General features: G+C 39.6%; 1 protein-coding gene across 1 annotated transcript in view; it reads right to left on the bottom strand.

Annotated features, from left to right (window-relative positions):
- LOC121367627 (Fanconi anemia group D2 protein-like) overlaps positions 1-26,320 on the bottom strand; it is an 82,997-nt gene that overhangs the window by 5,233 nt on the left and 51,444 nt on the right. Inside the window, 15 exon segments of the mRNA XM_041491914.1 lie at positions 889-987; positions 1,289-1,435; positions 6,156-6,305; positions 6,947-6,985; positions 7,470-7,541; positions 8,718-8,811; positions 9,408-9,530; positions 10,683-10,782; positions 11,455-11,582; positions 12,239-12,352; positions 13,137-13,255; positions 14,769-14,897; positions 15,748-15,864; positions 16,763-16,844; positions 25,071-25,171. Of these exon segments, the coding sequence (XP_041347848.1) occupies positions 889-987; positions 1,289-1,435; positions 6,156-6,305; positions 6,947-6,985; positions 7,470-7,541; positions 8,718-8,811; positions 9,408-9,530; positions 10,683-10,782; positions 11,455-11,582; positions 12,239-12,352; positions 13,137-13,255; positions 14,769-14,897; positions 15,748-15,864; positions 16,763-16,844; positions 25,071-25,171 (1,614 nt within the window).

Genomic DNA, 26,320 nt, shown 5'->3' with positions numbered 1-26,320 from the left:
ATCAATTCATCCCAACACTCGCCACTTCACCTCCGTTACATCACTTCAACCCAACAATCGCCACTTCACCTCCGTTAGATCACTTCATCCCAACACTTGCCACTTCACCTCAATTACATCACATCACCACAACACTCGCCACTTCACCTCCATTACATCATTTCAACCCAACACTCGTTACATCACTTCACCCCAACACTCGCCACTTCACCTCCGTTACATCACATCACCACAACACTCGTCACTTCACCTCTGTTACATCACTTCACCCCAACACTCGCCACTTCACCTCTGTTACATCACTTCACCACAACACTCGCCACTTCACCTCCATTACATCACATCACCACAACACTCGCCACTTCACCTCAATTACATCACTTCACCCCAACACTCGCCACTTCACCTCCATTACATCACTTCACCGCAATACTCGCCACTTCACCTCCGTTACATCATTCACCACAACACTCGCCACTTCATCTCCGTTACATCACTTCACCCCAACACTCGCCACTTCACCTGTGTTACATCACTTCACCCCAACACTTGGCACTTCACTTCTGTTACATCACTTCACCCCAACACTCGCCACTTCACCTCCATTACATCACTTCACCGCAATACTCGCCACTTCACCTCCGTTACATCATTCACCACAACACTCGCCACTTCATCTCCGTTACATCAATTCATCCCAACACTCGCCACTTCACCTCCGTTACATCACTTCAACCCAACAATCGTTACATCACTTCACCCCAACACTCGTCACTTCACCTCCGTTACATCACATCACCACAACACTCGCCACTTCACCTCCGTTACATCACTTCACCCCAACACTCACCACTTCACTTCAATACGTCACTTCACTCCGACACTCACCACTTCACTGTCCTCATCATCTGGCACTTCCTCTTCTTCGTTGTCACTCTTATCTCCATTTTCTGAAACTTCGGAAACCTGCGACAAGATCTCATCTCCCTAGGCAATGAGAGAGAAGAAAACAAACATGAAAACGGCTGTAGAAGAATAATATATACCAAATAATCAGACGGCTCTAGCCGACTTAATTAATCAAGAGATGCTAATCAAATGAGCTGAAATCCAAATCTGCTAAAATAGATGTGACATGGAACATCATTAATGTTACTCTGAAAGGCTATGTGTCGACATGCAACTGATACATAAACAACCACCCCTCCAACCTCACTTTACAAACTATCGTACTGGACATCTTTTAGAAAAGGATGGCAGTTAATAAGAAACATTTAGTAATTAGAACCTGCAGGTCTCTGTTCTTGAGATTTCCCAGCCAGAACGCTTCCAGGCAGTTGTTCACTGTTAACATGGCTTTCACACGATACACAAACTGCTCTAGTGCTCGCTTCAATAGTGGCACTTGATTGGTCAGGGACACATCTCGAATAATCTGAGGAAACAAAGTCATTAGTAAATTAAACACACATTACGACCTAACTTTCTCTCATCATTAAGTATATAGGACAGAATTGTCCTATGAAGGACAACTATGAAAAATATTTCCTTTCATGTTTAACTAGGAGAGCAAGCAATTTTAGTCTACTGTTATGTCTGGTCATCAGGTGACAGTTTTAGATTGATATTTTGTGATTAAACCCTGCATTAAAAGTTAACTTCAATCAAGGGTGATACACTTAATGCATGGTCAATTTGGAACCGACCCCCTCGGTGTTCCAAGACTGGTATCAAAAACCATGGCATGTACTTTCCTGTTTGTGGGGTGGTGCATATAAAAGATCCTTTGCTACTAATGGAAACATGGCAGGTTTCTTCTCTAAGACTAAATGTCAAAAATTAAAAAAAAATTGACATCCAATAGCTGATGATTAATAAATCAAAGTGCTCTAGTGGTGTCATTCAACAAAACAAATTTTAAACTTCATCTGAAGTGTTAAATTTTATTCAACACATAAAAGTAACATTGCAAATATAATAGTGTAATGGATGAGAGATAAAGAATCCATCATATGCGTTCATGTGGGATGGAAAAGTACACCGTCAGTGGTGGAAATTGTGATTCTGGGCAAGCCTCACCTGGTACTCGGCCAGTCTCATCCAGGTTGAAATTTTCACCACCGAGGGTGCATATGGATTCTTTTAGTCCATGATTATGATGAGTATGATGAGTATGATGCTGCAAGACTTACAATGTCCGTATTCATGTGAAACGAGTTTCTCTCTTTATTATGTTTTATGCATTAATATGTGCATGTTTTGTTTTATAGTCGTGCCAGGTTCTCTGAGTTTTACAGATCTTAAAACATTCAACATCTTCTACATCTGCTTATGTTAATTCCCTTCAATGTCTGTCAATATGAGCACCAGGACCCTGTTTAATGAACTGATTATAGCACTACTATCATCTTAAAAGATACAATGAAAACTAACTTTTTTCTGCGATCAGCAGCCCTATTAAATCATGCTACATTGTATGTAACTTACCATTGTATGTTATGAAAGGATGCAAGACTCATTTCAAAACAAAAGCTGACACGATCTTTAAAAGTTAACTTCATAAAATCTAGACAAAAAGATGTTTTGCCAAGTTGTAGTCAAATATCAGAAGTTCATTTAGTGAAAATTATTTTAGGCAAAAAAGAAATAAAAATAGAAATAAGCTAAAATGTAAAAAGCTGAAAAATTGCATCCCTGATTAGGATAAAACTGTATTTAACAAAATCGCATGTGTTAGACAGACAAAGGTTAGTACTTACTATTCCATTAGTTGGTTGGTGAATGGAGGCATCAAATGATATGAACAAACTGAGTCTACCTTTGAGTGACTTGACAGGTGATCAAGTGTGCGAGTGCTCAACTGAACGTTCTAACTGAGTCTACCTTTGAGTGACTTGACAGGTGATGGAGTGTGCGAGTGCTCAACTGAAAGTTCTAACTGAGTCTACCTTTGAGTGACTTGACAGGTGATGGAGTGTGCGAGTGCTCAACTGAAAGTTCTGAGTCTACCTTTGAGTGACTTGACAGGTGATGGAGTGTGCAAGTACTCAACTGAAAGTTCTGAGTCTACCTTTGAGTGACTTGACAGGTGATGGAGTGTGCGAGTGCTCAACTGAAAGTTCTGAATCTACCTTTGAGTGACTTGACAGGTGATGAAGTGTGCGAGTGCTCAACTGAAAGTTTTAACTGAGTCTACCTTTGAGTGACTTGACAGGTGATGAAGTGTGCGAGTGCTCAACTGAAAGTTCTGAGTCTACCTTTGAGTGACTTGACAGGTGATGAAGGGTGTGAGTGTTCAACTGAAAGTTCTATCTGAGTCTACCTTTGAGTGACTTGACAGGTGATGAAGTGTGCGAGTTCTCAACTGAAAATTCTAACTGAGTCTACCTTTGAGTGACTTGACAGTTGATGGAGTGTGCGAGTGCTCAACTGAAAGTTCTAACTGAGTCTACCTTTGAGTGACTTGACAGGTGATGGAGTGTGCAAGTGCTCAACTGAAAGTTCTGAGTCTACCTTTGAGTGACTTGACAGGTGATGGAGTGTGTGAGTGCTCCACTGAAAGTTCTGAGTCTACCTTTGAGTGACTTGACAGGTGATGAAGTGTGCGAGTGCTCAACTGAAAGTTCTAACTGAGTCTACCTTTGAGTGACTTGACAGGTGATGGAGTGTACAAGTGCTCAACTGAAAGTTCTGAGTCTACCTTTGAGTGACTTGACAGGTGATGGAGTGTGTGAGTGCTCCACTGAAAGTTCTGAGTCTACCTTTGAGTGACTTGACAGGTGATGAAGTGTGCGAGTGCTCAACTGAAAGTTCTAACTGAGTCTACCTTTGAGTGACTTGACAGGTGATGGAGTGTGCGAGTGCTCAACTGAAAGTTCTAACTGAGTCTACCTTTGAGTGACTTGACAGGTGATGGAGTGTGCAAGTACTCAACTGAAAGTTCTGAGTCTACCTTTGAGTGACTTGACAGGTGATGGAGTGTGCGAGTGCTCAACTGAAAGTTCTGAATCTACCTTTGAGTGACTTGACAGGTGATCAAGTGTGCGAGTGCTCAACTGAAAGTTCTAACCGAGTCTACCTTTGAGTGACTTGACAGGTGATGAAGTGTGCGAGTGCTCAACTGAAAGTTCTGAGTCTACCTTTGAGTGACTTGACAGGTGATGAAGGGTGTGAGTGTTCAACTGAAAGTTCTAACTGAGTCTACCTTTGAGTGACTTGACAGGTGATGAAGTGTGCGAGTTCTCAACTGAAAATTCTAACCGAGTCTACCTTTGAGTGACTTGACAGGTGATGGAGTGTGCGAGTGCTCAACTGAAAGTTCTGAGTCTACCTTTGAGTGACTTGACAGGTGATGGAGTGTGCGAGTGCTCAACTGAAAGTTCTAACTGAGTCTACCTTTGAGTGACTTGACAGGTGATGGAGTGTGTGAGTGCTCAACTGAAAGTTCTGAGTCTACCTTTGAGTGACTTGACAGGTGATGAAGTGTGCGAGTGCTCAACTGAAAGTTCTAACTGAGTCTACCTTTGAGTGACTTGACAGGTGATGGAGTGTGCAAGTGCTCAACTGAAAGTTCTGAGTCTACCTTTGAGTGACTTGACAGGTGATGGAGTGTGTGAGTGCTCCACTGAAAGTTCTGAGTCTACCTTTGAGTGACTTGACAGGTGATGAAGTGTGCGAGTGCTCAACTGAAAGTTCTGAGTCTACCTTTGAGTGACTTGACAGGTGATGAAGGGTGTGAGTGTTCAACTGAAAGTTCTATCTGAGTCTACCTTTGAGTGACTTGACAGGTGATGAAGTGTGCGAGTTCTCAACTGAAAATTCTAACTGAGTCTACCTTTGAGTGACTTGACAGTTGATGGAGTGTGCGAGTGCTCAACTGAAAGTTCTAACTGAGTCTACCTTTGAGTGACTTGACAGGTGATGGAGTGTGCAAGTGCTCAACTGAAAGTTCTGAGTCTACCTTTGAGTGACTTGACAGGTGATGGAGTGTGTGAGTGCTCCACTGAAAGTTCTGAGTCTACCTTTGAGTGACTTGACAGGTGATGAAGTGTGCGAGTGCTCAACTGAAAGTTCTAACTGAGTCTACCTTTGAGTGACTTGACAGGTGATGGAGTGTACAAGTGCTCAACTGAAAGTTCTGAGTCTACCTTTGAGTGACTTGACAGGTGATGGAGTGTGTGAGTGCTCCACTGAAAGTTCTGAGTCTACCTTTGAGTGACTTGACAGGTGATGAAGTGTGCGAGTGCTCAACTGAAAGTTCTAACTGAGTCTACCTTTGAGTGACTTGACAGGTGATGGAGTGTGCGAGTGCTCAACTGAAAGTTCTAACTGAGTCTACCTTTGAGTGACTTGACAGGTGATGGAGTGTGCAAGTACTCAACTGAAAGTTCTGAGTCTACCTTTGAGTGACTTGACAGGTGATGGAGTGTGCGAGTGCTCAACTGAAAGTTCTGAATCTACCTTTGAGTGACTTGACAGGTGATCAAGTGTGCGAGTGCTCAACTGAAAGTTCTAACCGAGTCTACCTTTGAGTGACTTGACAGGTGATGAAGTGTGCGAGTGCTCAACTGAAAGTTCTGAGTCTACCTTTGAGTGACTTGACAGGTGATGAAGGGTGTGAGTGTTCAACTGAAAGTTCTAACTGAGTCTACCTTTGAGTGACTTGACAGGTGATGAAGTGTGCGAGTTCTCAACTGAAAATTCTAACCGAGTCTACCTTTGAGTGACTTGACAGGTGATGGAGTGTGCGAGTGCTCAACTGAAAGTTCTGAGTCTACCTTTGAGTGACTTGACAGGTGATGGAGTGTGCGAGTGCTCAACTGAAAGTTCTAACTGAGTCTACCTTTGAGTGACTTGACAGGTGATGGAGTGTGTGAGTGCTCAACTGAAAGTTCTGAGTCTACCTTTGAGTGACTTGACAGGTGATGAAGTGTGCGAGTGCTCAACTGAAAGTTCTAACTGAGTCTACCTTTGAGTGACTTGACAGGTGATGGAGTGTGCAAGTGCTCAACTGAAAGTTCTGAGTCTACCTTTGAGTGACTTGACAGGTGATGGAGTGTGTGAGTGCTCCACTGAAAGTTCTGAGTCTACCTTTGAGTGACTTGACAGGTGATGAAGTGTGCGAGTGCTCAACTGAAAGTTCTAACTGAGTCTACCTTTGAGTGACTTGACAGGTGATGAAGTGTGCGAGTGCTCAACTGAAAGTTCTTCAACAACGACTGAACTTCTTCGCGATTTGTACGGAACATTTTGTCGAGAACAGGCATTCCGTTACGCAAGAACACATCCACAAAAAGACGACCATTCTGAAACACAAACAAATAGATCACACAGATACATTTTTCAAATAATGTATATTTCCAGCTAACTGAACACTGTTCTCCCATGTGGCTTAAGTAAGTACAGCCCTACTGGTTTTAATACCTAATACCTTTTCTTTTAATACCCCAGCATCACTTTTATTGTTATCCTACAGGTCAGATTTTGCTTGTTTTTAACTTTCAAGCTAGTTTTTTTCTATTTCATGTCTTAATGGCTTACTTGTCAACCATTTTTTTTTTTTCTTCTCCAGAAGATGTTGGTTTTTACTGACAAAAACATTGATTATTTTTATATACTTTTAACTTAGGTGGTTTCAGTGGAAACAATTCTTTTAAATTTTTATACCATTTCCAGCTATTGAAATATCCGTATCAATTTGTTCTTTCAAAAGCAATTTAAGTCAAAATTCATGTCACTACATAAAATGTTAACATTTTCCTATTAATGGATTTACATAATTTTCATTTATGTGAAACTATTAATCATAATTAGAAATTCAAATAAAAACAGTCCCAAAGTAGTTCATCATTTGCTTAGTGAAAAAGCTGAGCAGTGGCAGTCTCAAGAGATACAACATAAAAGCTGGTAAGAAAATGAAAGTAAAAACCATAGAGTCTGTATGTACCTTAAGTGCAGCACCAACAATAGATCTGCCATCAAAAGTCTGCAAGTGAAAAGAAAAATAATTTACTGGAAATTAAAAAGAGAAGAAAAAAAAGAAATGGAAAGTAATGTATGCCTCCTCCCCAGTAGTTTGATTACTACTTTTATTAGATATAAACAATCAATCTAGTTAGGTGTTTCTTATACACTGTTATTGCAATATTTAATTTTCTAGTGATTACATATTGCGCCATTAAAGTCTCGTCAGGTATTTTTTCATAGATTGTTATTACAATACTGAATTATTTAAGTTATTAGATATACATCCCAAAAGACTACTGAATATCACCGGTAAAGGTTGACCAGCATTTTTACATAAATTGTTATTAGAGTATGTAATAAATCTTATTCGAAAACGATCTTCCAAAGTTTTCCAAAACATGTAGAATTCAACTTATTACAGAACAATGGTTAATCCAACTGTCTTGACTATTTAACACATAACTTTAAGATATACCAGTGGTGTAAAGTAGTTGAGTCCTAACCTTGATCAAGTTCACCAAAATATGTAGGATTCTCACAGCTATGTTCCATCGAATCAGCACATCAACTTTGACCTGAAATACAACTCATCTGAATGTTTAACACACCCTGCACACAAGAAAATCTAATTCTTTAGCTATTGTGTGTTAAGCAATGGGCAAAAAAAAAATCACACTTTTTGTTTTGAAATTTGCAGACAATTAAAAAAAGATCAATGTGCTCTAGTGGTTTGTTAAACAAAACAAACTTTAAACAAGTTAAAAAAGAACCCAGATACATGTACATAAACTGTATATGGGCTAGGGATGATCTGTTATGAATATGGGAACCTGAAATTTGTCATTTGAAATGATGGAACATCAAACACTATGCCTATTTGTGCTATAAAATTAACAAGTTGTTTTTGTCCTGATCAAAGCATGCCTCGTTTGCAGATTGGGAAATAAAACATTATTTTCTATTATGGCTTGGACTTTGGTAAATCAAATCAAGTACACACAATATAAAATTAAAACTGTTCTACTCTCTTTTTCTTTGAAGGAACCTTGAAAAATCTCAGTGGTGTTAATTTCATGTTACTTCATTCAATTTGATCTTTAACAATATTTTGCTACTGTTCTCAGCAAAGCCTTTAGCAAACTCTTGGATTTTTCTTTTTAATTTATGGTAGGTAGTAGTTAAGAACATATACAAAATGCAGGGGCCAATTTACAGATATAGAGTAAGGATGCGATTTTCTTAAAATCTTGAGGCAAACAAATGTTTATTAACACATTCATGTTAACTTGATGCACGGCAGGTCCAGGATTAATTTCTATTAGTGGGTGGTCTAGAATTAATCCGTTCATTCTAGCCAGTGCATCACAACTGGTCAATCAAAGGCTGTGGTATGTGCTATCCTGTCTGTGGGATGGTGCATATAAAGGATCCCTCATTACTAATGGAAAAATGTATTGGTTTTCCTCTCTAAGACTATATGTCAAAATTAGCAAATGTTTAACATCTAATAGCAGACGGTTAATAAATCAACGTGCTCTAATGGTGTTGTTTAAGCAGATGATTCTTAGCACACTTAAAAGTTAATTTTACATGGAGAGATGGCAGGTGCAGTGTGATCACTGATCTGAAAACGAAAGGTCTAATATACATCAATATACAACTTTGATACTGAATTAAAATTAAGTATAAAGAGCTACAATTTAATGAAATTTGTTAAGAAGTTCTGTAGTTGGTTCATAAAATAGAGTTACCTCCCTGGAATCACTGCTCTTCACTGGCTGCATCGACTTGATGTAAGTGATCAACTCACTGAACACAACACGAAAAAACACCGGAAAACTCCACCTGACAGAAAAACAAAACAAATATAGGATGTATACTACACTACTGTATACAATGTCGGAAAACAAATATTTAATATAAATAATAATTCACTTCACACACATAATAAAACTCAATATGACAGAAGAAAAACATCTGATATACATAGCCTAATCAACGATAGAAATAAGCAGAATGTTTCACTAGTCCAATGGACAAATACATCTAGAAATCTACTTGTCCACCAATATTTTCACTTATCCAAATAACTGGTTTGTTTGTTTTAAGTACAAGGATGATGTTTTTGATTGCTTAAAATGAAATTGCATTGAACATTTTCACTTGTCCACAGGACAACCACCAAGGTACTCTTCGCTTGTCCGAATAGATTTTCACTTGGCAGGACAAACGGACAAGTGCTTATTTCAAATGCTGATAATTATTTCATTATAGACTACATGGTAAAGGCTAACATGACTGAAAACAAAATCTGAATACAAATAATAATTTTATTAAACATCACATGGTAAAACTCACGACGACAGAAGAAAAAGAGAATTTAATATAAGTAATCACAGTACCACATGGACATGACAGAAGGAAAACTATCTGCAACTTACCGATTGAGAGATGCAAAAGTATTGGAGCATCCTTTTTTATCAGATTCTATCAGCTCAGAGAATCCTTTGGTAGTGATAGTTTCTGCTGCCACTAGAGGATCGTCAGAGTACGTCAGATAGGTTCTGTCAATTAGAAAATAGTACACTACCATACAGTGTTCTATAAATAGATTCTATTAATCAGAAAATAGTACACTGCCATACATTTTTCTATAACCAGGTTCTGTCAATTAGAAAATAGCACAATGCCAAAAAGTGTTCTATAATCAAGTTCTGTTTATTAGAAAATAGTACACTGCCATACAGTTTTCTATACTCAGGTTCTATCAATTAGAAAATTGTACACTGCCATACAGTTTTCTATAATCAGGTTCTGTCAATTAGAAAATAGCACAATGCCAAAGAGTTTTCTATAATCAAGTTCTGTTTATTATAAAATAGTACACTGCCATACAGTTTTCTATACTCAGGTTCTATCAATTAGAAAATTGTACACTGCCATACAGTTTTCTATAATCAGGTTCTGTCAATTAGAAAATAGCACAATGCCAAAGAGTTTTCTATAATCAAGTTCTGTTTATTATAAAATAGTACACTGCCATACAGTTTTCTATACTCAGGTTCTATCAATTAGAAAATTGTACACTGCCATACAGTTTTTTATAATCAGGTTCTGTCAATTAGAAAATAGCACAATGCCAAAGAGTTTTCTATAATCAAGTTCTGTTTATTATAAAATAGTACACTGCCATACAGTTTTCTATAACCAGGTTCTGTTAATTAGAAAATAGCACAATGCCAGAGTTTTCTATAATCAAGTTCTGTTTATTAGAAAGCAGTACACTGCCATACAGTTTTCTATACTCAGGTTTATCAATTAGAAAATTGTACACTGACATGCAGTTTTCTATAACCATATTCTGTCAATTAGAAAATAGAACAATGCCAAAGAGTTTTCTATAATCAAGTTCTGTCAATTAGAAAATAGTATACTGTCATACAGTTTTCTATAGCCAGATTCTGTCAATTAAAAATTAATACACTGTTATACAGTTTTCTTTAATCAGCTTCTGTCAATCAAAAATACTAGTAATACGGTTTTTTTAAATAATCAAACCAATTTGTTTCCTGGGCTTGGCTGATAGCTCATTTCACAGTGTGGAGCATTGCCCTGTCAAGTAGTCCCATACCAAAATGGAAATACTACAGCTTCATCATTCAGACAACATTCAAAGCATAAAGCTGTAAATAAACATTAGTGAAAAGACGACGTACTTGATAATACTCTGTAAACTGTCATTGTGTTTAGCTCCTTTCTCCTTCTCTCCATCGGCACCGATCCATTCACGTTTTAGAAATGTCTCCGCGTGACCCCCTGTCATTATAAATAAATACTCCAAATTTATTCCAGGATAATGAAAACTTAAATATTCAGATGTTTAACACATAATAAATAATGGGGAACTAACATTCAGACTTTACATCATGATAATAAATAATGTGGAATTAACATTCAGACCTTTAACACATAATAAATAATGTGGAATTAACATTCAGACCTTTAACACATAATAAACAATGTGGAATTAACATTCAGACCTTTAACACATAATAAATAATGCGGAATTAACATTCAGACTTTTAACACATAATAAATAATGTGGAATTAACATTCAGACTTTTAACACATTATAAATAATGTGGAATTAACATTCAGACTTCATATCATGATAATAAATAATATGAAATTAACATTCAGACCTTTAAAATATTATAATAAATAATTTACAATTAAACATTCATACTTAACCTCATAATAAATAATGTGAATCTGAACATTCAAACATTGCCCCCATTATAATTGAATAACATGCAACTAATGATTCCAGAATCATCACCCATTAATTAATTACAATTACACATTTACTCATTTAGACTTTGTCACAAAATAAGTTGCATCATTATTACAAACTCAGAATTTGCTTAAAGTTGAGTAAATAATTCTGGCTGTATGTTTATATCTAGCTAACTGACAGGCTTCTGTTACCTAGTTTACTGGACAGTTTCTGGTTGTCCACCTTGGCCGTGAGAGCACCAAGCAGTTTGATAAGGGTAACAGCTGTGGATATGTTGGGAACTGTGGCTGCGAAGTTCTCTAGATACTGAAACACAATGCTGAAACAAAACAAGACTGACATTCTGAGACAGACGGACCGTCAGACTTATAATAAATCAATAAAATAACAGATTTAGCAAAAATGAAATATAAATAAATGAATAAGGAAAATTGTTTTTGATATTAAATATATATTTGGATTCAGTGCAAAATAAGAATAAAAAAGTATGATGTATACTTATAGAAGTTAAACAAAAGCAAGTAACATTGTATGATAAACAAAAGCAAGTAACATTGTATGATAAATAAAAGCAAGTAACATTGTATGATAAATAAAAGCAAGTAACATTGTATAATAAATAAAAGCAAGTAACATTGTATGATAAATAAAAGCAAGTAACATTGTATGATAAATAAAAACAAGAAACATAATAATTCATTGACTTGCTACAATACACATATTAAGTATATGACAATAAGTCAATTAACAGATTTGGAAATACAAAATTTAACAGATTTAGAAACAGTGAAGCATACCAGAATTGTCACTATTTCAAAATGTGTAAATGTAACCAAATAACTGCCAAATGTTACCAAGGTAACAGTCACTCTATTTACCTGACAAGATCCTGGAAGGACACCTGCATGGAACCTAAAGTTTTAATTCTCCCAACAAGAACCCAGATGTTACCAAGGTAATGGTCACTCTATTTACCTGACAAGATCCTGGAAAGACACCTGTGTGGAACCTAAAGTTTTAATTCTCCCAACAAGAATACACAGAGCTTCTTTCAGCAACGGCTGATTCTCAGTCACAAGAAAACCATTCCTGGAACAAACAATTATACCAACATTATCTCTTATTGTTCCAGTATTTAACTTTTTACAAAAGGTAAAGTCATGTATCCTATAATAATGCAAATCTATTATCTATTGTATGTGAGTGAAAGAATTTTAAAAAGTAGGCATGTCACTAAATATGTATGTTTCTCAAATTTGGATGAAAAAACTTCAGTGGTAGAATTTCAAAAAGCACAGATGTCAATAGATGTGTATATCTTTCAAAATTAAATGATTAAACTTTTGTGAAAGAATTTTAGAAAGTAGGGATGTTAATTGATGTGTATGTCTTTAAAAGTTAAATGAATAAACTTCTGTGACAGAATTTTAGAAAGTGGGGATGTCAATAGATATGTATGTTTTTCAAATTTAGATGAATAAACTTCTACAACAGAATTTTAGATAGTAGGGATGTCAATGGATTTGTATGTCTTCCAAATTTAGATGCATAAATGGGATGGAAATCAATGGACAGATTGACAGAGAGGCACCCATTGATGGATGAATGAACAGATAAAAGAGGTGGAGATATGGACGAACAGAGTGGACATATGGATAAATGGTGTGGACATATAGATGAATAGTGTGGACATACATGTATATATGAAAGGTGTGGACATATAGATGAATGGTGTGGACATATGAATTGAGAAAAAAGAAGAAAGATTTATCAGACATGTATCAACAGATCAAAGGTGTCCCATGAAACCAATGATACCATGTACAGAGCGTTACCATGAAAACATGGTTGTCATGGAACAGACATGACTTACCATGAAAACAGGGACGTCAGTGACTGTAGAAGAAGATGGAAACACGATGTCATGAGAACAGCATCGTCACCGTCGTACCCCGGACCATCAATCAGACCATCGTTGTCATTAATCATTGTCTAAACAGACAAAAGCAAGGCAAGTTGCATTAAGACTTGATCTAACAGTCTTAACTTCATGACAATAAAAAACATCAAGTAGTACATGTATTAATAGTCACTATTTAAAGAGATCTAAAACCCATACAGAAAAACCACAATTAACAACCACTTTAAATTAGTGTTCTCTATCTTTGAATATAATTGTATAATTGTAAGCATGAAAAGTAGGTGGTGGAGATGACCGCCACAATGTGATGTGTTCTGCCCGCTAATATACCTGTACACTTGGCAATTATTCAAACTAAGAGAAACAATATTCTCTCATCCTCAGGTATATGGAACAGAGCTATCCCATGAAAGAAAGCCATGTACGAAATTTCTATCTTACATGGGATATCACGCGCTTGTGTTTAATATGACGTTGTTGGTAACATATGACGTCATATTAATGTGAGGTGGTGACGTGAGATCGTAAGACACAGATTTTGTTATTAAAACCTTCATTTTAAAAGCTATCTTGTTAATTTGTAGTGTTAAATTTTATTTAACACATAAAAAAATATATGGTAAATACGATAGTGTAGTTTATTTATGATAAAATGGTCCAAAAAAAAGGTTACTTGTTCAGCCATCTTTGTCTGTTCATGTAAAATAATGGTTTATTTACCAAATGAATGAGAGAAAAAGACTCCATCATATGCAGTCATGTGGGATAAAAAAAAAGTACACCCTCGGTGGTGAAAATGTTGACCATGGGACTCAGCAAGCCTTGTCCCAGGTCGAACTTTTCACCACCTCGGGTGTACTTTTTCTATCCCACATGACCGCATATGATGGAGTCTTATATTATGTTATGTTCAATAACTAAAGATAAAAAAAAAATGATGTGGTTAAAACGTATTAGTTTGCTTCAGTATTCCACAATCCTACTAAAGTGAGTTTGTTTTGTTTCACGACACCAGTAGAGCACATTGATTTATAAATCATCGGCTACTGGATGCCAAACATTTGGTAATTTTGACATATAGTGTTAGAGAGGAAACCAGCTACATTTTTTCATTAGTAACAAGGGATCTTTTATATGCACCATCCCACAGACAGGATAGCACACATGATATACCAGTCATGGTGCACTGGCTGGAATGAGAAATAGCCTAATGGGCCCACCGAAGGGTAATAAGCCTAGACCGACCATGCATAAGGCAAGCACTTTATCACAGGCTATGTCCCGCACACAATCCTACTATGGCAAATATAATGGAAATGTCCTTCTTAATTGAGGGGTCATTATGCACTATGTGTATCTTAATTCCATCTTAGGAGTGCAACATGGTAAACCTAATTTAGTCTAACTCTTGTTAGTTGTCTCTAAAGAGCCTGCTTTAGCCTTTTGAGGAGAGTAAATTATCACTCACCTGACATTTACAAAAATAAATGAATATGGAATATCACTGAGGAAAAGTAAATAAAGTATTGGGAATAGTACAATGTAAGTTATCTGTACATGTATTATCCTACAACCAACACTCACCTGGAAAAATGCACTGGTTGCTTCCAGGTGGTTGCACAAAGCTGGCAGCAGCTGAACAGCCTTCCCAGCGATTTCATCACGAGACAACTGATCCAGGTGGTGAAAACCAGCATTTTTATTTCCTTTCACCTGAATGCATTGAAATTACAAGTAAAAACTTATAGTATAACTGTGTCAAAAGGCAACTGATGAACTGACGGGTAACATTATACTGAACAATGCTGAAACTCATATAAATACATACTATTATGTTTCAAACCAATATCAACTCTCATACATCATATTACCCAAAAAATCTCAATGTCAATAAAAAAGTTCCTGAACAAATTACCATCCAATTGCATAGGTCACAGATACAGCAATGAAGGAGACTGATGGAACAGAGAGAGAAAGAGAAAGTAACAGCATATTAGGGTTTCTAGAATTGTTTTAAAATCAACTAGCCATGAGATCAGTGATTTTAAACATTTACTAGCCACAATTAAATATTCACTAGCCCTACTTTACTTTAAAGTTATACAATTTTACAAAATAATAGTAATAATCAGATGTGTCATCTAAAGAGGGTGATAGAGCTTAAAAAGCTTAACTAATAGCTAAAAATAAACTAATAGTTATTAACTTTAAGCAGAGATGAAACTGACAAACATTTTGTGAAAATTATTATAGAACTTCAATAATTTTTTGGTTTATTATTTAAATACAGATAATAAAATTAACATAAATATGTTAAGAAAATGTTATATGAGAAAGATTAAGTTTTTGTAACATTGTTTTCAAATACAGATAATAAAACCGAGATAAATACTTCAAGGAAAGTTTGTTTGCTGGCTGACATTATCAAGGACATTCAGTTATTTAAGACAGATACAACTGATAAAAATATTTTACAGAAAGTTTGTCATTTGCTGGCAGACACTATCAGAGAATGATTTAGTTTTTGTATTATTTAAAGACATAACAAAATTGACAGATATACTTTGAGGAAAGTTCTTCGTTTGCTGGCCGACGCTATCAGAGAATGATTAAGTTTTTGTGAGAGGTCGTCGAGAAGGAACTCCAGTTGTGGCGGGCTAATCTGTAGACTGGTAACTGCCTGGCAACAAGAAAAATTAAATTATTTATAGACATACCAATCATAATCATACATCTGTTAACAGAAACACACATATACTAATGCTCAGATTTCAATTAGTGCAATGGGAAACAATCGTTATTTCTCAGATTTCAATTAGTGCAATGGGAAACAATCTTTATTTCTCAGATTTCAATTGGTGCAATGGGAAACAATCTTTATTTCTCAGATTTCAATTAGTGCAATGGGAAACAATCTTTATTTCTCAGATTTCAATCAGTGCAATGGGAAACAATCTTTATTTCTCAGATTTCAATCAGTGCAATGGGAAACAATCTTTATTTCTCAGATTTCAATCAGTGCAATGGGAAACAATCTTTATTTCTCAGATTTCAATCAGTGCAATGGGAAACAATCTTTATTTCTCAGATTTAAAGATGGAAGCAAATACTAGGAATTGAGAAGCAGTTCTAGAAATTAGTCTAAAAAATCAAATGTCTGTAACAGTTACTTAACTTTTTAACAGGAAGACCTGAAACATGTTTAAAAACATAAAATTTATATTATTGCTTCGAAAATTATTATTTTTTCGATATATTTAAAATACTGCCCAAGTTAAGATGGAAAGCAAAAGCTACTTCTGAAGTTGGTTATCAAAGTCGTGTATGTTGAGTTGTATTTGTAACCTGCCCCATCTATTTCAAACACAAAACACATGCACACACATGTGTAGAGGATATAAATATAAGAATGTTGGAAGCAATTCTCCTGCAACTTAAGTCATTAGTTTAGTATGTACCTGTACATGTGTTCTTATCTTTCTTTAATACAAAGAAAATAGTTGCAGTCACTAAACATTTAGTGTATTTCCAAAATGAAGAAACATCATTGAGAACTTTCTTCATCAGACATTGGGTACCTTTGTGTTGAGGTCGGAGTCCAGGGCAGCGCATGAGATAAGTCCAGTGTTGAGTACAGTGAACACGCCAATATCCAGCTCCCTGAAACAAAGAACATACATGCGTAAAACAAACAGCAAGGGATCTTTTATATACACTATCCCATAGTCAGGAGAGTACATACCACGGCCTTTGATATACCAGTCGTGGTGCACTGGCTTGAGCGAGATATAGCCTGATGAGCCCACCAACGGGGATTGATCCTACACCAACTGCGCCTCAAGCGAGCGCTTTACCACTGGGCTATGTTCTGCCCTCTGTAAAAACAAAGTTCCATGTACAAAAACGAAATCATTATGTAAAACAAATCCATGTCCTAAAACAAATCCCAAATGTAAAACAAGGTTTTGTGTGTAAAACAAATCCATGTCCTAAAACAAATCCCAATTGTAAAACAAGGTTTTGTGTGTACAACAAATCCATGTCCTAAAACAAATCCCAATTGTAAAACAAGGTTTTGTGTGTACAACAAATCCATGTCCTAAAACAAATCCCAATTGTAAAACAAGGTTTTGTGTGTACAACAAATCCATGTCCTAAAACAAATCCCAATTGTAAAACAAGGTTTTGTGTGTACAACAAATCCATGTGCAACAGTCCAAGTGTCAAAGAATATCCATGTGTTGAAGTTCACATGTAAAATAAATCTCACATATGTGAGAAAGCCTGTGACCACATGCTAAACAGTTCCTATGTCAAAAAAAGTCCATGAGTCAAAGTTCACATTTGAAACAAACTCCACGTGTAGCAAATGGAGAAAACTTGGAGTGTTTTCTCTTTTATATACATATGGAAATTAATTAAGCAACACCCAATTTATAGACCTATAATTCTGTGAATTAAGAAAACAGAGCATTTTCCTGAATGATATATTGACATGTGGCATCTTGCTGAATAGCATGACTTTTGTGGAGATAATCAATGCATGTGCAACGACAAACAATGCACGTGAAATGTCATACCCTTAACAGTGTTCAAATCAAGTTTGTAATGATTACATGTCACACTCTCTCCTGTCAATTTGCATTGAATATTCAGTACCATAATTGTCATGGCACGTCGTAAATTGTCAGAGGCTACACAGTGGCAAATTATTGGCATGAGAAATACAGGAATGTCCCTCAGACAAATTGGACGTCAACTTGGGCGCAATATTTCCATCATTTCAAGACTGTTGAATAAACACAGGGCTACCAATGATGTTAAAGATTGTCCAAGACCTGGCAGACCCCGTAAGACAATAAGAGAGGATAGAGCATTGTTGAGACTTGTTAGGCATCATTCATGGGCCTCAAGCACATCTTTAAAAAAACCCAGTGGTTACCAGGGAGAGCCATTTCCTACAGGACCGTCAGGAATCAGCTGATACAGGGCCAGAAGACCCATCAAGCGTATAAAACTGTCTCCAGCTCACAAAGCAGCACGACTTGCCTGGTGTAATCAACATGTTCGCTGGAACATTGCATCATGGCGGAGGATGCACTTTTCCAATGAGAGTCGTTTCTTATTACATATAGTGGATGGTCGTACACGTGTCAGGAGACAAAGGAACACAGCCATGGTTCCCCACAATATCCAGGAGACGGTTCCCTTTGGGGGAGGGTCAGTCATGGTATGCGGGCGCATTTCCTTGGGTTGCAAGATGGACCTCATCACCATTCGTGGTAACCTTAATGGGCCTCAGTGTCAACAGGAGATCCTTGTCCCCCATTTTGATAATCATCCTCTAGCCACAAGACCCATCTTCATGCATGACAATGCCAGGCTTCACAGAGCACATGCTGTCACCCAGTTCTTGCAACAGAATGCTGTTGAGACCATTCCATCGCCAGCCATGAGTCCAGATCTCAATCCCATTGAGCATCTGTGGGGCATTTTAGGCCGTCGTGTTTGACAGAGAGACCCACCTGTCCAGACTCTCAATGAATTGACTGCTGCTTTGCATGATAATTGGAACAGGATTCCTCCAAATCAAATCCAGAGATTGATCCAAGGAATGAGGAGGTGTCTTGAAGCAGTTGTTCGTGTGCAGGGAGGTTACACGAGATACTGATGGAAAGTCAATATTTGGACTTGACAGACATTATTCTTCAATTTCATGAACCAGATGTGTGCATGGTACTGACAGTTAAGTCTGTGCAACAACAGTGAAATTCGTAATGTTTTTGAATGAAATGAAGTCATTTTCCAAATCTGTACCATCTTGAAATAAACCACATTATGTCATGGTATTATTGGCTATGTTTCTCCTCATCCCTTTCTGTTCACTAAAAATTTCATAAGGTATGAAAATCTTTGACACATTTCATGCACCAGTTCATTAAAGTTGCTCAGTCTGAGCAAATATGGGTGTTGCTTAATTAATTTCCATATGTATAGATACATTACCTATCCTCAAACAAGGGCACCTCCCCCCCACCCCACCCCCACCCCACGCAAGTGGTCTGGTCCGAACATCCCAACAGCCAATGGGATGGCCTAAATTCTTCTACTGCATACTGCTCTCTAATTCCGGTCATATGACTGTAACTTCCTTCTTTTTCCCTGAGCGCATCGCACGGAGAACAGAAAGCGGGGAGGCCCGGGCGGGATGAAATCTTGAGGACAGGTAATGTATCTATAAAAGAGAAAACACTCCAAGTTTTCTCCATTTCTTTTCACATTACCTGTCCTCAAACAAGGGCAGCATTCAACAGATGGTGGTGGGTGCCGAGATCCGTAGATGCTTATGACAACTCCCCAAACAGGAAAGAGGCTGACTAGTGGAAGAATGAGGCCAACCCTGGTAAGCCCTCCTCAAAGGGATGCCCGTCACAGACCAATGCAGGTGATGTTAGTAACAACAACCAGAATGGTGGCATCCGTCAGCAGTGGCAGGTACGGCTCCCAGAACAATGTACCAGGAGGCGGAAGCCACATCACATGCTGGTTCTGACAGGGTAGGAAGACGTAGCCACCAGGGATGCAGGTGTTAGGTAACCCCTCACGTATTGAAGTGTTAGTAATAACAAGCGACAACCTAATGAGGTGCATCCGTCAGAACATTGAACAAAACAAGCCCCCCGAGTGTTTTCTGTCTAGTACACCAAAGAACTGTTAGTTCAATAACGACAACAAATAACCACATGCAGTGCAGGGTAAAGGTTATCGAGACAAAAGTTCCGGCACCAGTGCGTGAACTGTGCAAAAGAACAAAAGTCTAAGCAATCCTCACCTGTCGATTCGATGGACATCTCGGTATGCAGCCCAGAATCCGACAGACATCAACGGCGATGAGGACGGCTTGTATTCAACAGAGTCTGTGCAGTAACAACCGGACCCAGATGATGGAAACCTTCAACGTCCTCTGTGGAGATATCCCTCAGATAATAGTTGGCGAAGATGGGAGTCCGTAGCCCAGAAACAACCAGTGATAATGTGCTGGATGGGTGTGTTGCAGCGCAGGGACATCGTGGCCGCCAAGGCACGGAGTTCATGCGGATTAGTAGCAGATGGAGGAGGTAAACCCTTCTTCTGATAGGCGGTCAGGATAGCAGACCGGATCCAGGTGGCCACCGTGTTCTTGGTGATATCCCTCAACCGACTCTGGTTACAGGAGAGGAAAAGTCTCTTGCGACGTTGGCGAAAAGATCTGGTCCTCTCGATGTACTGGTGCAGGGCTCTGACAGGGCACAACGCCAAGTCCTCAACGTCTGCTGGACCAACGATAGAGGAGAGGGCCTGCACAACATACGAACGAGGCGCTTGGTCTGGTAACTGATTCTTTGCAACAAAGTTCATGAGTAACCCCAAGTTGATCGCACGACGATCTCGGTGAAAACGTACCAAGTCCACATCAAGAAAACGTACCAAGTCCACATCAAGAGCATGGAGTTCTGAGACACGAGCAGCAGTGGCAAAACCGAGTAAAAACACTGTCTTCCGCGTTTTGCATTTTGCAGGGAAGAGGATTTGATCGGCTCATAAGGTGTGGTCGATAATGCTCGTAACACCAGATTCAGGTCCCATCTCGGTGGCCGAAACCGATGTACTTGATCCTCAAGGCAAAACCCTTTGATCATCTTATGGATCTCAGGAATACCCGATAACTTCGTTCCAGTAGCGATGACCGAAACATACCCAGCGATGGTAGACCCCTTCAATCGTAAAGCGGTCCGCAGATACAGCAAAAAACACAGCGAGATGAGGTATCTGGATCGTCTGAGGTTTGAGTTTTTTGCCGGACACCATCGGTGAAAGCAAAGCCATCTGACGTTGTAAGCCGCAGTAGTAGATGATCTGTGTGCGCCGTGGACTGCGAAGAAAAGCCTTTCTTCCTCAAACTCTTGGAGATAAAGTCCACGCGTGCAGTTGGAACAACTGCGGACGAGGATGGTATAGTCTTGACGTGGGATGCAACAACAGATGATCCCAGTCTGGCAGTGGTAAAGGATGCGGATCGGCAAGATGTATTAGATCTGGATACCACATCCTGGATGGCCACATCGGAGCAATGAGCAACAGGTGACAATGGTACAGCTGAAACCTCTGACGCACCCTTGGAAGGAGGATTAGTGGAGGAAAAGCGTACGCTTCCATCTGTTCTCAGCTGATGGCCAAGGCGTCGAGATCCAGAGCTTCAAGATCTGGCACCGGAGACACGTAAACCCTCAGCTGATGGTTGAATCGTGTGGCGAAGAGATCGATGTTTGGTGTCCAAAGTTTGACGCACACCCATCGAAACGCTTCGGGATGGAGCATCCAGTCTGTCGGCTGTGGAGACGACGGCCGAGACAGCGTGTCGGCTAGCACATTGGAAACCCCTGGAATATGGCGAGACAGAAGTTGCAGCGGAATCTCATCGACCAGCTTGTAGAGACGATAAGTCAATTGCAGCAGACTGCTGGAGTGTGTTCCGCCCTGGCGATTGATGTAAGCCGCTGCAGTGATACTGTCTGTGGCTACCATATGAGAGGCGCCTGACAGCATCTCTCGCCATTGAAGGATGACGTTGTAAACTGCCAACATCTCCAACAGGTTGATGTGTAGATCGGCTTCATCTGGAAACCACAGCCACCAACAGGGACTAGACTGCAGGGCGACTGGTAACCGTATCAGCAAATCTGCGTTATTGTACTGAATGCATGGATTCAGAAACAAACTGGATACCGCGACCTCTAAGCGTCAAATGTTGCGCCGACGTCAAAATTACTCTTGCAATGATACTTCATGAAACAGTAATAGAGTGATTCAGGAATCATGAAATTGGAAACAGCGACCTCGCACGGGCCCAGTCGGAAACAGCAACCAGCTAAAATCCACGGCCATCACACCACCCGGTGCAAAACAGCAGCAGAGACAATCTAGACAGCATCGGTCACGAACGCTGGTGGTAACAACAGTGAACGTCAGTGAGTTGATAAGCCGCAATGAACCATAGGAAAACGGTGACGGTAAAACCCCGTACCACGTGAAGGCAACTGGATGACTTCCGGAACCAGCGGAAGTAGCGACTGTCTTGCATCACCACCGGATATAGAGAACGATCTGCCGAATGTCGCTGAACCTTCCTCAAACAAGAGAATATCGGTGCACGGTATCTCAACACAAGTGACCAGACCAGTAGACTGTCTTCATCACCAACCCGGAACGCTTGTAACGTCGAACCCCTTCACGGCAAACAGCCGTATGTAGACCACAGGTCTGCCAAGATTACCGGCTTGTGCTGAAAGTCAAGAATGGATCGCTTCAGGCAAGTCGGTTGACGATAGTGTGCAATCGTAGTGCACATCGACGTCACGGAAGATATTAGGTAGACCAACATCAAAGTCGACGACTCGAACAAGGCATATCCTCTGGCATCCTGCACATGAGGAGTTATGGTCGCCAGGAAAACATCAAATAGGACAGCATATACAACATCTATGCTGAACTGAAGCCATCGACAGGACGTGCCGATCTGTAAGTTCTAGGAAGACGTCTGGTCCCGCCGGAAACAGCGTCATCCAAGGCCGGCGCCACACCGTTGAAGGATAGGTTGAAGACGGGATACGTTCGTTGTGACGAATGGGGAACAGCACAAACGACGTCGACTCAAGTAAACCTCGAGATCGGATCAGTCCTCAAACGAAAACCTTCCCGAATGGTGCCAGTGGACTGTGCAGTGACGAAAGCATATCATACATCGCAGCGAGACAATCTGTCACAGCCATGTGGGTCACTGCGTCTGGATCTTCTATAACGGAAGGTGCTGACGCATCATCTGGAAAATCGCTCAGTAACCTGGCACAGACAATTCGATCCAATGTACTGGCTGCAATCGGAAACACGGACCGTGGACGGTCCCGTCAGGAGCCGGTGTAAACCCTGAACGCCGGATTAGCTGCCGACTGGTGTGGACGGTACGATGTACACGGACCGGCAGGAGCCAGTGGAACCCTGGACGCTGTACCACTTCGATCGATCACAGGACGACGGTACCGAACGGTGAGCCGATGACGCAATCTTCCAGTTCGTTACAGGGCTCTGTCTGCTTGCTGGAACAAACGATCTGCAAGGACCGGTTACTGGTAGCCGTGTAAACCGACGGGGGCCTGTGGCAGCAACGATCGAAAACCGACATCTGCCGGTGGAACCTCTGTGGCGATCATCGAAACCTTCTTGGCTGAAATCGGTGGATGGGCCAGCGGCGGTAGCATATCAGATATGACAGCCAGACAGTCCCTCAGTGACAGGTGGTCCGCCGCATCCAGATCTTCCAGCACCGCAAGAACCGATACATCATCAGATAAGTCACGTAGCACCCGTGAACAGGCCAGTCGCTCTGGTCATGGTCCGATGGAGATACCGGAGAACCGGACCGTGGGCGGTCCCGTGTGGATACCAAGGAACGGATGACCACATCCTCCAAAGGGACATAAGTCACTATCATCGGTGTCGGTCCCTTCTTGGACAGCGTCGGTGGATGTGGCAAGGACGGCAACATGTCGTAGACGGCCGCCAAGCAATCCCTCATAGTCGTATGGTCCGTAGAGTCGGGCTCTTCAATGACAGATGCTGCAGGCGCTTCGTCACCAAAGTCTCGTAGAACTCGAGCACAGGCCAATCGATCTACCATAATGGAAGCCGCCTGTTAAACCGGACCGTGGACGGTCCCGTCTAGATCCCTCGGAGGCCACATCAACTGAAGGTCGGCGCTGACGATCTGTGGAACCCGTAGGGAGCCGTACAGGTCGTGTGGAGCAGCTACGGTCCCGGCTCCGATGCGCCAAAGAGGACTTCCCCGCCGAAGATCGGTGAGCCTTGGAATCCGTGGAGCGTCTATCTGAATGAGCCAGCTTCTTAGAGGGCTGTGTAGAGACCGCAGGCCTGTCATCCGAAGGCTTAGATATCGGTGGAGCTGAAGAAGCCGCACCCCCTGAAGAGGGGACTGGCACCGGACCTGACCCCGCCATCGACGCCATTGTTTCTTGAAGCATGGACGGCAAAATGGAGCGTAACACTTCCGCCACAGAGTCTGCTATGGAAGGCGAAAATTCCACCTTCTTGGCCCTCGCTGACACCTTCAGGTAAGCCGTGAACTCGACATCTGGTAAGGGCACACGATACACAACCCAGACATAAGTCGTGTGGGTCGCCGCCGGCAGTAAACTTCTTACAGCGTAAACACGCTCGTACAAGTCGCTAAACATTAACATCAGACATGATAACAATTTTTCAATCTGTGAAAGAGAAAGAAAAAACCAACCATGACACAAACACAAAGCCGGTCAACAAAGATGCCATTTTGCAAATGGCGTCCGACACGACAACTGGCAATATAACAACATTTCATGTAAATAAACGCTTGGAAAGTCAAGCGAAATACGCAAAAAGACATACGAAAGCTAACGAAAACGAAGGTGAAAAACATTTCACCCAAACACGAATACAAAACCAAAGGTCTTATAAAAAGTTGACTCCAAAACAAAGCCAAGCAAAAGGACGTCCAGACCCTTTAGCGAAGAGAAAAAGAAGGAAGTTACAGTCATGTGACTGGAACTAGAGAGCCGTATGCAGTAGAAGAATTTAGGCCATCCCATTGGCTGTTGGGATGTTCGGACTAGACCACTTGCGTAGGGGGGAGGTGCCCTTGTTTGAGGACAGGTAATGTGAAAAGAAATAACAAGAATAAACAGATAAATATGAAAAAGGAAGACAGACAAATGCAGAATATAATGGACAAAAGAAATAAGCTGACACATTACACATATTAAAGATATTTAAAAACAATATGAGAAAGAAATTCACCTGAAGTATTGGCGATAGTTTCCCAGACTAATACAGATTTCTTCTTTGTTGTCAGACTTCACTGCATTCTGGGATTCTTTTGGGCTGCCTTTATCAGTATCCTGACGTGAAATAAAAACAAACCATGTAAACATTACAGTAAACATAGTTAAAATATGGATCAGTCATATTCTTCATATTTCACACAAACCTCATCAAAAACTATTTTAAAATGGCTAGTTTAAGTCTAGGAAGTGCTGAGTTCGTATCTCAGTATCACTTCCAACCCAGAGAGGTTCCACCCCTCAATGTGGAGGTAACACCACTCTATCAAATTTACTCTTACTAATAATGAACCATTAAGTGGCAGTCTCAAAGTTGCATAATGACCACAAAGATGTGTTGTTTTTATTGTAAAATGTAAAGATATTGGGCCAAATTTACGAAGCGCATTTTTCATAAATATTGTAATTGTATGTAGTTACATGTGTCTAAATGAAAAACAGGTTTTGTAAATTCGGCCCTATGACTTATTAATAATAATTAATAATTTCATTTACTACTATTTTATAAATATATTTAGCAAAATTCAATAAGGGTAACTGAGAGGTTAACACAACATGTCGCAGTTTGAATTTGAATTGAATCTCCACAACGACAAAGAACTGGCTGTATTTTAATGAATTCAGGAGGAAGATTTGTTTATGTATTTAATTTTTTTGGTTAAGAATTCTTTGCAGAAACCAATATTTACGCCAAGTGACAAAGCATTACAATTTTAATATTGATTTCATGATGTAAAAGTTATATGTAAGATCAATTAATTTGTAATTATTTATGACAAATACATGATAAATAGTGAAATATGACATGATCAACTTCGAGAAGGTACCTTTAATTATGTGCTTGAACCGGAACTGGATACAAGTATTCAAATAATAAAATTAAGCAGAAAATCACTTGTCATATTTAATTAAGGATTGTCTGTTATTTCTTTTACGTTCATCGGGGTATGAACAAAAAAAAATAATCCGCAAACTTATGTGACAACTGCTTCGCCGATTCACACAGTTTGCAGATGATTGTTTTTGTTCATACCCAGATTAACGTAAAAGAAATAACAAACAATACTTATAATGAAATTTGAATCATACTTGCCAATAATAACACTAAAACTTTATTTTGAATTATTTTTGGTCCATAAACAATAACGCTCAATAAGACAACGTAATTTTTATGTTCATCGACAACTGAACAAACTCCCATTGCTA

The sequence above is a fragment of the Gigantopelta aegis genome, chromosome 3, assembly GCF_016097555.1.
Source record: "Gigantopelta aegis isolate Gae_Host chromosome 3, Gae_host_genome, whole genome shotgun sequence".
NCBI lineage: Eukaryota > Metazoa > Mollusca > Gastropoda > Neomphalida > Peltospiridae > Gigantopelta > Gigantopelta aegis.
This window is presented reverse-complemented; position numbering and strand designations above follow the sequence as displayed.